Source organism: Diadema setosum, chromosome 19, assembly GCF_964275005.1.
Source record: "Diadema setosum chromosome 19, eeDiaSeto1, whole genome shotgun sequence".
NCBI lineage: Eukaryota > Metazoa > Echinodermata > Echinoidea > Diadematoida > Diadematidae > Diadema > Diadema setosum.
In genome coordinates, this window is record NC_092703.1 from 6,734,232 (window position 1) to 6,749,749 (window position 15,518).

Genomic DNA, 15,518 nt, shown 5'->3' on the forward strand with positions numbered 1-15,518 from the left:
GGCATGGTGCATATGATGAAGGCCTTGATATTCTCTCTTCTTACCTTTCGAAATAAAGACCTGCTGGGATGGGGCTTCATGGATAGCCTGATCTATTCGCTGCCCGCTGGGGTACATTTGGAAACCATGAATAGCACTGGTCAGCGAATATGTGCGTGGAAGGGTATGCTCATTGGCAATGGTCAACTCCTGTTGAGACTCTTTGGCTGCGTGTGTGCTTAGATCAGTGATAAAGTTGTTCACCATTCATTACTAGGATCCTTGAATATATTTGAGTCAGGCAAGCCTTTCCACTGCATAGTACGCCCCATACTACCAGGTCTGTAAAAGTGGTCATGTTGCTTCTTTTCTTGCATCTGGAATGTTAAAGAATGCCTGATCATGCCTTTATTTTGTATGATGTGACCATCAAATTGCATAATTTTTATCCTGCTTGATTGGAGCTAACATCAAACAACATGTTTATTGTAATAGTTTGACTGCTTCTTCTTCTTCTTCATTAAAAAAACAAAACAAAGCATGAAAATCTTAATTCTCTCCTCAGGTGCCACCAAGAGTCCGACATTTGGTAAATATAAGCAGCTCTCGAATGGACACATGAAGTCAGAACGTCGGCAGGATAGGAACCGACATATCCGCTTTACTGACTCCGAGAGCGATTCTGAAGACGGAGACACCCAGGAAACTGCAGGCAGCTCGCGAAGAGTTACCAAGTCAGGTGACAAGACGATGAGTGATGATGATTCAGACTCGACCCACATCACTAACGCAGAGACCCAAGACAGTCTGGAAACGGTTACCTATAGTTACGAGGATCATTCGGAGGAGGGGTCTCAGCGACGTGCCGGAGGCCTGAAGAGGAAACTCTCAGAGATGTCCAGCGCCAATGAGGGTGGAGATGAGGAAGAGGATGGTGATGGTGGTGGAAGGGGGAGTCAAAAGGAGCGAGATGATGCCATGGAACAACTCAGGATATGCTTTCCACAGAAATCCAACAAGGTTACTAGTTTACTCTGATTGCGCTTCTAGGACTTTCAAAACTTTGTGTCTAATGACAGGGCATTGCTTTATTTAAATAGTTCAGTCTAATTTACATTCCAGCCAAGTTCTGCTGGGAGAATTGAGCTAACACCAGTATAAAATATTTTGACAATTTAATTTTGATGGGTGCACATACGCACACAAAAGGTGAAAGGTCATTCGATATGTGTACTAAACTTGTTCAACTGTGCTATCACAGGTGCTTCGACAGACCCTAGAGTCCATGAATTGGAACATCAATCAGGCAGCGAATGCACTCATGGCTGATGAAGGCAGCAGCCCACCAAGGAGGAAAGCCAGAACATCTCCAGAGAGCGCAAAGCAGAATGGAATCGTAGAACCCAACAAAAAGCACAGCCACTACAAGGTAAAAGGAAGTGTTTTGTAATGATATGACACAGAAGGCTAGACATGGTTTACTTTGTCCTTGCAGATTTTACACATTGATAACGTCTTTTTATCATCATGTGAAAGCTTATAGATGGGCAAGTCCATGAAGAATTATGTGTGCATGTTTACATCAGAGCACGAAATTCCATGAGGTATTATGTGTGCATGTTTACACTGAAAGCACAAAATCCCGTGAGAAATTTTGTGTTCATGTTTATATTGAAGCAAGAAATTCCATGAGAAATTATGAGTGCATGTTTACACACAAGCCCAAATTTCTTTGCAGCCTGGGTCCAGATGTCCAAGGGTTATAGATGCTCTCTGATGCTATCTTACAGCTGTAGCATTATTTTGTAACATACCTTAATTCAACAGAACAAAATCAGGCAGGAGAAAATACATCTTAATCAGGAGACATGCAGCTAGAGCAGGAGAAATTCAAACTCAAGTGTGAGAGTGGGAGATTTTGAGAAATGGTATCCAAGCGGGAAATCTGCCAAAAGTTAGAATCTCTGTAACATGTTACATGTAGGTAAGCTGTCCATTGACTCTGAATGTAGTGCTTATGCACTTTCCTTGCATTTCTATTGCAAAATCAACATACAGGATCCAATTTGAAGGTGATATTCAGAGCAAACAGCAAAACTGACCAAGAATTTTATCCCATGGTGTGCCTTTTCACAGGGGGCCTCTGATGGATGGCTGCAGAAACCATCTACCAGTTCCAAGAACTTGCAGCTGTCGAAGAAGAAAGGGCGGGAAACGTCCAGCTCCTCTGATGATGAAGAAGAAGATGAGGTCCAAGAAGTGACCACAGAGAAGAAGAGCGGTCAGGCAAAGAAGGTTTATCGCCGAATCAGAACCTTCTCCTCCGACGGCACGGAGGACATCTCGCCGGAGAAGAAGTCGAAACCGTGGCAGAGGATCAGGGTGATTTCGGACGACAGCGTCGACCACGAACGCAGTGACGATGAGAGGAGGCCTGCTTCACCCGATGGTTGCCATGGAGATGAAGCGGGTGGCACCGAAAAGAGAAGCCCAGTGAAGAGGGCCCAGCGCATTAGGACGTTGTCAGGTGATGGAGATGAGAAAAATGATGATGATGAGGAGGAGGAGGAGAAGGAGGAGGAGGAGGAGAAAGAGGAGGAGGCAAAGGGACGATCAGGGCCTCGTAAGGATGTGACTGGTGGTCCTGCCAAATTCTATGGCGGAGGGAGGAAGCCAGTCAGGAAAGTCTGGTGCGGCTTTCTCCCGAAGGAGAAACAGGAGGCAGGCAAATCAGCAGGAAAGAAACAGCAGATGAAGAAAACTTGTAAGTTTACACATCAATCTGTTGTGTACAAGTATGTATTAAAAATGCAGATATTTTAAGGTCTTGAATGATTTATAGTACTGGATTGTATTGACATAAACCAATAGAGTCTGTGTAGAAGTATGCAATTCTAATCATAATTGTGTGAAATATATTCTGCTCTTTTTTTTTTTTCTCAGCGAGGTATTTTAAATGAAAACTTTACAATTTAAATGAAAACTTTACAAGCTGAAATGCTCGTAACTTTGTGGAATTGGCAAAAACAACCTTTAAAATCAGAGATCTAGTGTGTATTTAGATGTTAAACTTTCTACACTGAATTAAACAGAACTATGTATGCTTCCAAGCTTTTAATCAGCAAACAGTCATCTGAATATTTTGGAATCTGAGGATTTGTGACACTGAAAGAAAGGAAAAAATAAACATGAAAATTATTGATACATTTTGTACAAAAGAATGTAACTATTTTGATACAAAGTTTATGACCAGATTTCTGCAATGCAAATGTGTACAATGAGATGTGGTGTTCATTTACTGGAACTCAAACATTGTACCTGCAGCGTGTAAGTACATACTATATACCTATACCTACTATACCTACTATACTATACCTACGTGTAAATACATACTATATACCTATACCTACTATACCTACTATACTATACCTACGTGTAAATACATACTATATACCTATACCTACTATACCTACTATACTATGCCTACGTGTAAATGTGACCCGCTACAACAAAATGATCCTAAAGTCGGGCGAGGTCGATTATTTGAAAATTGCGCGATATAATCCCCTAATCTTTCTGCTTTAAATTGATATATAACACATTTTATAAAAATAATCGGCTGCGGAGATATCGATGTTTAAAAGAGAGCATGTCGAGACGTCTGGAAAATCACTGTTTCGAGAAAAGCGCCCTAAAAGTCTTCCTTTCGACACAATCGCGATCAACGGACACTCAAGTCAGTTTTCACCTCTGGACAATAGAAGGTAAGCCCTAGCAACCCCCGAAGGTTCAATCAAGCACATCAGCATCTGCGGTCTCCTCACCAACCAATCAGTGACCAGGATGTGAGAAGCGGCTGACCATAGCGCACCCCGCCCGCACGCACCAGTCGGCTGGGCAGTGTGCGAGCTTCACGCTTCGGTTAGGAGCAAGCAGCTAACTGACCAATGAGATCACTCTGGTCGTTGTTAGGGGCGGAACCTTTCTGTGGCGCTCAATCCAAATTTTGGAACCAGTTTCTGCTTCGTTGAAACGCCAAAAAACATGGCTCAGAAAAACGCTATTTTTTGGTCTTTCCTTTGATCATTTTGCTTCAAAATTTCGACAGATGATAGAAGACATGTTAGACTCCAATAATACATGTATATCAAAATCAGAAAATCGTAAGTTTTGACCAATTTTAATGCTCTGACTTCAAACTCGATTTTCATGGCTTAAACCGTGCGCGACTTTAGGACCTTTTTGTTGTAGCGGGTCACAAATACATACTATATTAATCACTGTTTTTAAAGGGTTTTGCCAGGTCCACAAAGCTGAATTACAATCATTTGAGCCTGTGAAGTTTTCATTTAAAATACCTTGCTGAGAAAAAAATAAGGAGGGGAATATATTTTGCACAATTATGATTAGAATTGTATACTTCTGCACAAACTCTATTGGTGTATGTCTATGCTTTATCCACTGCCATCAACCATTGTGTGTCACATCATTTGGCATCATATCAGTGCTTTGTACAGTTTGCTACAGCCCGATTTCTTGAGCATTTTAATGTGTATGTTAATTAATATGGATTTCTGTCCACTATTTTTCCCCATTAAAATATTTTGATATTATGACATAGAAATTGGTCTGATTGACCTGATCATAAATAATATCACAAACTGGAACAAGTTTTGCTCAAGACACTTTCGTGCACAGGAAATACGAAAGGGCCTACACAGTGACAGAATTTTGCAACAAGCTTGTATGTTCCCTATTGCCGGGGATGGACAGAAAACTCAAGGAAATAATTGAAAACACATCGCTGACTGTATGCAAAAAGGAGGCTGAAGAACAGAACAGTTTGAGGGAAAAAATGGGAAATGGCAGAAGAGAGGAAAGAACCGTTCAGAAATCACCATGTCAGGATCTGCATGGCCTAGCTTATTAACCTTTCTCTGCCAATGAGTTAAATGTGCACAAATTTTTCACATAAACATATATGAAGAAGTAATGAAGGGTTGAAGTTTAATCGTTTTGTTTTACATTGTAGCAAGTGATTTGACCAATTTAAACACCAATTTGACCAATTGTTTGTTGAATTTTTGCTTGTGCAGCTAATTCCTGGCAGCCAAAGCTTGCAGCCAATTCCTGGCAGCCAAAGCCCACCCCCAAGGCAAAGAGGAGAAACTACAGCGATTCCGAAGATGAAGCCGAAAGCGGGGGAAGTGAGTCGGACTATGAGGAGGAGGAGGTGGAGGTGACGGAGGAGTTTCGAGCCCAGGTCGTCTCCTTCATCAACGATGCGACGGTGGAGGAGCTGTGTAGCATCGATGGATGCTCCAAGGTCAAGGCCAACCGGATATGCAGCATGCGACCATTCACCTCTTTTACAGATGTGGTGAGTGCCGCATAGACACAGCCGCAGGCAGACATAAACCCACAGCAGAATTGTACAAGTAAAGCCTGCCGCACACTATACGATCAGACTGGTCGTACGACCTAAAAGACCGGAAGTGTGACGTCACCTGCCTTCCCAGTTTCCAGTCATGTGACTGGATCTTAGTGAATGTTGTAGATATTTGATATGCCGAATTTCCACGGCCAGTCGTGGGCTTCCAGCCGATCACGAAATAGTATTTTTATGCAAAGAGTATAGAAGTGTACGCAATGTGAACTGTGTGTGCTTCTATGCTCATTGGTAAAATGTACTGAAGCCAAAATTGTCGTAAGCCTAGTTGTGTGGTATGATCGTATAGTGTGTGGTGTCCAGTCGTGTGACTGGTCGTATGCTATAGAGTTGTGCGACAGGTCTGATCATATGTGACCCTGCATCACAAAGCCAACAAAAGGTCGCCAGACATGGATTTTTAGTTTGGAGCATATTCTGAAAGAGCAGACTTTAAGCTTTAGAATGATGTATAACTCAAATCAAATGGACTCTCCTAACCTATCTAAATGTTGGAAAGAAAGCACACACCCCAGAAAAGTGTGAACTGAGAAAAAAGGCTCTGAAGCACAGGGTCTATTCAAGCGTTTAATCTTTAAAACAGGGCGTGCTACCTGTTCAATGAATGGGACAAAAAACAGGATGAAAACCACCGGATTAACCACAATGAAGGGATTTTCAAATTAAGGTGAAATTGAGCATGTTCTATTAACACATTCTGTCCATGATAAATGCCAACTTTCAAAGCAGTAGCATCATTCTTTCTAAAGTTAGTACAGTTTAAAGTAAAGAGTGTGTACAGGATTTTTTAAGAAGTGAAAAGGGACTCTATAGACACACCTAATCACACTATTCTAAAAAAAAACAACAGCACACTTTCCTGTTTGTTTTATGATCCCAAATTTTAGCATAATGTACATAGAAGGCGGCTTGCTCTTTCAGAAAATATAAAAAAGTCAAGATTGGCTCAGTTGACCCTTTTCACATATTTTCAGTCCTCACACAAAATCAGTAAGTGTGACTTTTTGTTCGTTTTGTGATGCACGGTCTCATATAGTGTGCGGTGGGCTTAAGGCACACTTATGTTCAAGGCATATCCCTAAATTTGTTTACTTTACAAAAATGAAAAGCAAAACCAAAAAGTTCTTCTGTACAAGAATGGTTAGATGGTATGATGGTAATTGAAGTGGGAATGACAATGCTATAATTATTGTCAGCATTTTCTTTCGTACAGTGCACTCCCGTTATAACAAACACAGTTATAACACAATTCCGGTTACAACAAAGTAAAAATTCGGGCCGCAACATTATCCACTCTATGTATTTTTATTGTTTTTTTTTGTTAGTTGTTAAGTTATAACAAAATTTCGATATAACGAAAGAAAACTGCTAGTCCCAAGGACTTTGTTATAATGGGAGTCCACTGTAGGTCTATTCATCAGCATTACCAGCTACTACAGCAATGCTACAGCAATTACATGTGTATGCATCTTCTGTTTTATCTTCAATGCAACCGTGAAATACTTTTGTAATAGCTGGAGAGACTCGACGACTACAAGGGGCTCGGCACTCACATCGTCTGGAACTGTGAGGCCGTCTTCGAAGAGCGCAGCGTGATGGAGGACCTCCTGTCCCGATGCGTCGGCATCTCAGAGCGCATCCAGAAGATGGTGACGGCCGTCATCAGCAGCAACCGCGACGACGCTGGCGGCCAGAGCCCCGACGTGTCCGTCGAGGGGCAGATCACTCGGCAACCGTACTTGCTGAATGACAGGTGAGAGGGAGGTTTGTGATTGGGAAATTACTGCTCATTGGTTTGGGTGGCCTTAATATTGGAAAAATGGTCACTCTCTGGAAATCCAACAAGTTTCTTCCTCACATCACCTTGCTCTCCTTGCTTTCAAGCAACTGTTGTATTAAGCTTGAATTGTTTGCCCACATTTTAAAACAGACTTGTACTATTTGAGGACTGAATAGAAATATGTACCATGAGCTGAATATCCTTTTTCAAATAGGGCATTTTTTTTTCTGGAAAAGTGAATGTCAGTGTATATTTGGAGATGCATGTATTGTCCAAGCTGTCCTCTTTGAAGAGAAATTAATGTTATGCATTGTAAAGATATACATTTATCTCAACTTTTTCAGTTCAACAGGATTAGATATCATGTGCTGTTCACTTCAGTTCCATTTATTTTCATATTTCCATTTTCTCCAAAGAAATAACAAATTCATTAGCATTTATACAACAGTTAAGAATACAAAGTTTATACAAACATGTCCTTTGTTTGCAGCAAATTAAGAACATACAGAGTACAAATGCTAATGGTTATATCATTTTATAGAGGTCTCTAAGAAGTAACAGTGATATTATGATGGGGCCTACATAAAAGCTAGCTTGTAAAGAAATTCATAGGTGTGGAAATTACAGAGAACGGATATGAATGCAGGCCTCGAATTAACCGAAGGCCACCGACGGCCATGGCCGTCGGTGCCCCTCTCGTTTGCCGCAATGCCTTTTTTTCCTTGATCAAAGTTATGGCCAAAAAAAATGTGCCCTTTTTCTTGTGGCCGTGGTGCCCTTTTAGAATGAAAGTTATTATTTATGACGTATAATATGCCCTTTCTCAAAGTCTACTCTTTAATAAGCTTGAACAACTTTCCTGATCTCAAATATCATACCTTCAGTTCACTCGCGTCCCAATATATCTGATTCAAACTCAAAGTATCTTTCCGAGATACGAGACGACGTGTAGAAGTCTACGTACATGTACGCCCGACCGGCTTTTACCGTCCCAACTGCCTCCGCAGCGCAGCGGCCATAGAGTTACTAGCTAGGCAAGGCAGCAGCGGGCCGGAGCAAGTGGTCGCAAGCCATGCTAAAAAATGCCAGGCCTGTCGGACGGCTGCGAGCATTGCCATCTCTCTCGCTCTGCATTCATGCCCGCATGCTTAAAGCAAAATGGCGCCAGAAGTGCTCCAAAGCGAGCGCGGCGTACGCGTTGAGAACGTACTGTATTACAGAACCTACATCGTATTGCGTATGGCCTACTGCATAACGTCATCTGCTGCGGAGGGATCTTATGCGTGCGTGCGCTGCTGGAGTGTAGCAGCACGGTCGATTGCATACAGCTCTATGGGGCATTCACATCACGTATAAACACCCAACATGCCCTTTCCAATGTGGCCTTGGTGCCCCTCTGACTGACCTAAGTGCCCTGGCCTCTTGGAAAAAGTGCACTTTTCTAAATGGCCTTGCCCCTCCAAAATCCTATTTCGAGGCCTGTGAATGGCTTGACCAACTAAGATTATTCCAATATTAAGATTAATGTTGGAAAATAAACTGATATGGACCACATGTTGCTTCAACCTATTGTCTCTGTTGAATGAATTTGTATATTTTTTTTTGTTTGTGCTATGTCTTCCTTTCCTTTGATAGAAATGTAGTGTGTCATGTACTACCCATATACTGTAAAACACGATATATTCGCGTCATGAAAATTTTGCGAATTGGAGCCGACGGCCTTTCTCGCAGCATGAAATTTTCATGACTTGCCACTGGATACTGTGTAGGCAAGAACTTTTGCGTGCATTTTAAAGGGATCGTGTAGTTTCAGTTGAGACCTAATTTCAGGTTTCTAACATTTTTTGGTGAGATAATGAGAAACCTCTATTGAAACAAGAAAATAAAATTCTATGAGGAATTCAACATTTATTTGATGAAAATTGGTTTTGAAATGGCTGAGATATCCAAAAAAGAGCGATTCTAATAAAGTGTGGGACCCACACTTTGTTACGATGTCTTTGCTTTACTTTGTTTTTGGATGTTTCAGTCATTCCAAACCCGATTTTCATCAAATAAACTTTGAATTCCTCTTTTTAAAAAGTTTAAAGCCCCATTCTCATCTCCACCAATACTGTACCATCCTTTTTTGCGAATATTGCCGCTCGCGCAATTTGCGAAATTAAAATGCACGCGAACATTCCTCGTTATGCCAACTTTTATGTTGACATTAAAGTGTCAAATGTGTTATCATTCTCCTTTGTAAAACTATGAATTCTGGTCTGCATGCATTGTATATACAACATTTATTGTCATTAGTTTTCACTTCAAAAGAAATTCATGCCATGTGCTGTATTAAGAATTGCGCATTTATCTTCATGAACTGTCTGCTGAGTAGAATCATGCTGTGTTATGCTCTTCTATAGACATTCGCGCAAAGACATCATATCAAACTTTTCTATTTTTTGTCCAGTATGACCTTGAAGCCATACCAGCTGGTTGGACTGAACTGGTTGAAGCTGATGCACGCACAGGCAGTCAATGGGATCCTTGCGGACGAAATGGTTTGTGAACTAGCTATCACGAGTAGTAAACTCATGATGGAATGTTCAATTATGTCATTAGCTTTGTTATGGAGTCTCCTCTTGTGTGGCTACACAGCAGTGTACAACAACCAACAACAACCAACAGCAGCAGCAGCAACACAACAACAACAACAACATCAACATCAACAGCAGCAGCAACAACAACAACAACAGCAGCAACAGCAACAACAACAGCAGCAATGGCAACGGCAACAAAAATAACAACAACAACAATACCCATTCTTTCAACCATAGTCACTTTCACAGATGGCAGACAAACATTCAGTTAGCATTGCTGCACACACTTTAATCATCCATAAAATTAACTTATGGATCACTGTTACATTACAGAGTACTAAACTGATGATGTCACAGTCTGTGGTCTATAGGTTTGGTTGGGGCCAGGAGTGGGCATTATTATCCTTGCCATTTGAGGTTGTTTAGAACCAGTTTCCACGATGATGAATGGCTTTCAACCTATACATTGATACTCTTTTGAATGTAAAGGTGAACTTTTCAGGGTTCACCCAAGTCTGTTGTAAAATATATAAGTAGCTTGATTCACAATACCATTGCTTCCTTATAAATATTCACAACCTGTTAGTGGTGTTTTTTTTCCTTTTCTTTTCTTTTTTTTGGGGGGGGGGGGTGGGGGGGGGGGATAATTTTTGCCAGATGTGGAAATGCTGCTGTTGTCATTTTATTGATTTGACCATGTAGAAAGATTTTTCTTGGAAGAGTAACTCTCCTGGAATTTGCCAGGGTGATTATATGGTTTTCTCAGAAAACATCATGTGCTAGATATATATATAGTGCTGCAGTAAGAAGGTGAGTTAGGGGCGGATCCAGGAATTTCAAAAAAAAAAAAGGGGGGGGGGGGGAAGCCACACAAAATAACAAATAAAGGGGGCCCCTTTCATTTTTTTGATGCGCCCCCTCCTGGATCAGCCACTGAAGGATGTTATCTTTTTTTCTTTTCTTTTTTTTTTGGGGGGGGGGAGGCAAGGAAGATTGTATTTAAACTCATGTTTGATTGCATCATGCAATCATTCTTGTATTAGTCCAAAATATATTCTTCGTGCAGACATTGGTGCAATGCCTTGTCATTGTGTGATCCATCAAATGCACACCAGCCATAGAGTTCCGCAAAACTAGACGTGTATAGTTGTGAATTTGCTAGTACCTACGCAGTGAGATGGAATTGACCCACATTTCTACTCTGCAAGAAAGACATCTTTCAGCAATAAACCATGTCCTTGTATTTACTCCAGCTGAATCTATTTTTTTTTTAATTAAAGATGTTAGAATAGCAACTATAGATTAGGAGCTTTTCCTAGCAACAGCCAACCAGCACATAGGATTCTTTTCATTACTCATGCCACTTGTCATTGCAACAAGAGTTGCAACTCATTTCTTAATTTAATGAAATGGAGGCCCTGGTGGAACCACTGTAGTAATCATTCATACACATTCTTTTGCAATCTTTACCGAAAACTGCGGCCAAAAACATTATTTTATAATTGCTTTCTCTCTAGAGAGAATGAAAAAAAAAATATCACATGTATAAGACATTTGGGTGCTTGTTTCAAGTTCAACGTGTCATTCATTGTGTCATTGCAGTGAACTGGTTTCGGCTCGGTAGTGCCACTGCCTGGTGAGCAGTAGATTCAATGCTCTTACTGGTTCCTTTGCACATTATCTTGTTATTGTAGACGTACAGATCAATCAATGCAATCTTAAGCAGGGCCCCATTCACAAAAGATGTTAGGATAGCAATCTTTTGTTGGAAAGGCAACTTCCCATAGCAACAGCCAATCAGGAAGCTACAATGTAGATACTTGTCATTACTATGACAGTTGCCATTCCAGCAAGAGTTGCTATCATGTCAGCTGTTTATGAAATGGGACCCTGAGCTTCAGCAAGAAACACATCCATTCTTGATCGTACATCCTCTCCCTGAAAGTTATTTCTCCTTTTCTCCTGCATGGTTGTGAGTTTTGAATCCACTGTAGCCCTGATTCAGTCCTCTGACTTTTTTTCCCCTGCCCTCAGCCATTAGCCATCCCTATACAGGCCCAGGGTCTCTCCATTCTACTATAGGAATTTGGTGCAGCAGTCACGAGATTTGTCTGGACATTGAGTTAAATAATAATGTGCAAAACATTACACGTTGCTGCAACCATAGTGTGTTTTTATAGGTTAGTGGTGTCACCCACCTCCCTTCAGCACACTCAAATTCATTGCAGCCCCTTTGCAGGAAGAAATAACAAACAACACATGAATTTGAACACAAGATAACTCTATGTTTGTCTACCAATTCAATGAAGTTGGTGATGACCACTGATACATTTGACCACTTGTGGCAATAAAACAACATTTTTACCACCACTGGGTCACTGTCAGATGTGACCTTGCATCACAAAAACTAACAAAAAGTTGCACGCCCCAGTTATATGTGAGAACTCAAAATAGGTGAAAATAAGTCAACCTAGTCAATCTTCAGTTGTTGTTTTTTTGATAATTTCTGAAAGGGCAATTCTTCTCCATTGTTCTAAATTTTAGGATTATAAAACAAATGGAAAATTTTGTTTTTTGTGTTTATTCTATCAAAAACATATTTTCATAAAATATCTTGATTAGGTACCATGTACGTCTTACAGGCCCCTTTTAATTTCTTGAAAGCTGTTCACACACTCGTCACTTTCAACTCTAGTAACTGTTGAAAGGATGATGCTGCTCCATTGAAAGTTAGTATTAGTCATGAATAGAATGTGCTGATAAGATGTGCACAATTTCAGCTTAATCTGATAATCTCTTCATTGTGGATGTTATTAAAAGTTTTACTTCCTGTATTTTTTTTGTCCTATTCATTGCACAGAGTACAGCTTGGTGCCAGATTAAGTACTTGAATAGACCCTAAACTTCAGAGCCTCTTTTCTCAGGAAACCATTCTCCAGAGTGTGTACTTTCTTTTTATTTGGTTGAATTTCAAAATCTATCCTTAACTTGAAATCCATATTTGGCAACTTTTTGGTGGTTTTGTGATGCAGGGTCACGAATAGGATTGAAGTATCATAAAATACTAAGCCTGACTTGAATGAGAACATTGTGTGGATATGTTCATTGATATGAAATGCAGATCTTTGTAGTAAGTGTCTTTGTTAGAACATGGTCAGGTGCACTCAATATTTCAGCGGATTTACTAGAAGAAATATTTACCGAATATCCCAACTTTCTTAAAAGATACAATTGATCTTAAGAGTTGATTATGACCTTTGGCAATTTTGTTTATATTTTACATTTGTCATCATGTGTAGTGTATACTCTTGCCTGCAAAAGGGTCAGTGCTGTGGTAGAAAAATTGCCTTAATGTTGCGTAGAGATGGTAGAAAACCTAGATTCATCTACTTCAGGATCTTCAGGATCCGTCTCCCCATGGGAAAGTGTGGACGCATGTTGATATAGTAAGTTTGTACGGATGAGTTTTTTCGGGCAGAGTCTTTGGTAGTTGCTGCATCTTTCAGGGTCCCTCCTCCAGCACGGGTGTTCTGATTTCTACTGGATGTGGAGTGCTGGATGCCTGCAACGCCAGGGGCGTGTCTCGCTTGCCTGCATGTTGAAGTCGTGTCATTTGGTTTCCTGGCCGTGCCAGCATCCGTAGGTGCTCCGATGCTCTTGGGGTGTTCCGCAGAACCCACTCGGGGAGCCAGGAACTTGTTTGCCTTTTCATTCTGGCCGGTGCCACGCCCGCTCTCACCCTGAGTCAAGCCCGCAAGGTCGGGCAAGCTTGCGTACATGGTGAGCCTGTCCGGCAGGAAGGCAGTGGACTGGGAGCCGCCGTCATTCGCGTCTGCCACCGAGACGGATCGACGATTCTGATAGTGATGGTAGATGTGTCTGTGTCCTCGTTTCCAAGCGAGAGGTGGAGAGGAGGATCCCAGTGTCTTTGTGTGAACAGACTGGAATTGATGCCCCCTACCTGGTAATGGGGGCATGAGAGTTGTCTGGCCTTTATACTGGTAGTTGTCTTTGAGAGACCCGCGATATGGATGCCAGATGATGTCCCGTGGAAGCTCATCTATAGTTGAGTAGGTCGGGTCTGTTTTGCATTTCGTCTGCCGGGAGTTGCCAGGAAGCCCCTGAGCGTCTTGGCTGGTACTTCTCAGGCTAGTCTGCATCATCGGCAACACAGCTGGTTCCTCAAGGGATAGTGAAGAAAGTCTGGAGACCTCTCGGCTTGTCTGAAATTGATACAGTAGTTATCATATACTTGATATTAGATTAAATAGCATCACAGAGATGGAAATGTGTGACATTGTGCCTTTTACTTGTATGTCAATTTGTAATTGTCACATACGTGCACTCAAGAAGATTGTACTAGTACTTGATTTACATTCACACTGTGCAATAAAAACACATCTTTTACCTCCATAGGACATAGATCAGAGATATTTCAAGTGACAGTGTGATGGGTTAATGGTGACACATTCTAGATAAATTTTCATAACACAAACAGATTGTGTACTGTAAAAGTGGATATTTTCGTACGACTAATATTTCGCGCTTGGCCGGGTAAGAAGGATTTCGCGTGTTTATAATTCCGTGGAATCAATACATCACGCACAGGAACACATGGCAAGCAAATATATTCGCGTGTTTTTATTTTCGCGGTACTTTCTGGTTGCGCGAAATGCGCAAAAATTTCAACACCGTGAAAATTTCCACTTCTACAGTATTTGTGCAGGAGTCTCCCTTTATTTTGTATCTTGTGTCACTGAGCATGTCCAGACTAAAAGAAAAAACTTCGTCGATTTGGGAATTATAATTGCCTCTTTGGATGCATGTAAATCGACAAGTACCTCTCTGAATGCTTTTGAAACATTCCACATCTTAGGTGTGAATGGTGGCAACCCTGGTATGTTGAAGCCTTGTACATTCCATGATTAGTTTGTTTTTGAGTGTTTATAATGTGTATGGTAAAGATTTTGTCTACTTCAGTCGTACTGCACCAGAGGTAATACATACCCTTCTTTTTCGACAAGCCAGACACTTGACGTAGACCCAGCGCAGGATGAAAAGGCCCAAGGCGATGGACAGAAGGATAATGACCAGCATGTGGACTGATATAACCAGTTCCACGTCTGTGGGATCTGTTTTCCGAGATATTATTTTCACAGAGGAAAAATGAAAATCAGTTACACTATTCATATTCAGAATGGTATGCACACTTTATATGAAATAATGATGATTTTTTTTTTTTCTCGCTCAAGTCTGGAGAGTGGAATATACATTTGTATTACCCTGCTGTAAATCAATCAAGACCCTTCAGCAATCTTCTCTTTCTTTCAGCTGTCTGAGCTTCTTAGCTACCAGGGCATACTGTCGTCAGCTGAACAGTGTCATACATCACAGCATATGTACAGCTGTACGCACCAACATGCCTTGCTGAGCTATTTCCTGTTCTGAACATTACTCACTGTCACCTGCGCTTGAATTGCTGCATGCTTGATCATTTGTGTCAACACTTAATGCAAAATTTCAGTACTCTAAATTCTTTTGTTAGAACAGTGTTGATTGGTTTTGAAACTAAGTTTGACACTTGCCAATGCATATTACCACTTTTTTTTTGTGTGTGTGTGAAAATTGATAGATTTTTTTTTAACCTTCTATCTTGTAGGATGTCCCTAACTTTGTATCCAGAAATGGAGAGCAATAATTTTGCTCCTGAGTGTGAATTTAAAGTAGA

The 15,518-nt window shown here is 41.0% G+C and overlaps 1 protein-coding gene across 1 annotated transcript in view; it reads left to right on the forward strand.

Annotated features, from left to right (window-relative positions):
• LOC140242956 (SWI/SNF-related matrix-associated actin-dependent regulator of chromatin subfamily A containing DEAD/H box 1-like) overlaps nt 1-15,518 on the forward strand; it is a 112,921-nt gene that overhangs the window by 6,926 nt on the left and 90,477 nt on the right. Inside the window, exons 4-10 of the mRNA XM_072322699.1 lie at nt 545-999; nt 1,241-1,408; nt 2,116-2,472; nt 2,608-2,743; nt 5,076-5,359; nt 6,943-7,181; nt 9,661-9,751. Of these exons, the coding sequence (XP_072178800.1) occupies nt 545-999; nt 1,241-1,408; nt 2,116-2,472; nt 2,608-2,743; nt 5,076-5,359; nt 6,943-7,181; nt 9,661-9,751 (1,730 nt within the window). The remainder of the gene's footprint in view (nt 1-544; nt 1,000-1,240; nt 1,409-2,115; nt 2,473-2,607; nt 2,744-5,075; nt 5,360-6,942; nt 7,182-9,660; nt 9,752-15,518) is intronic.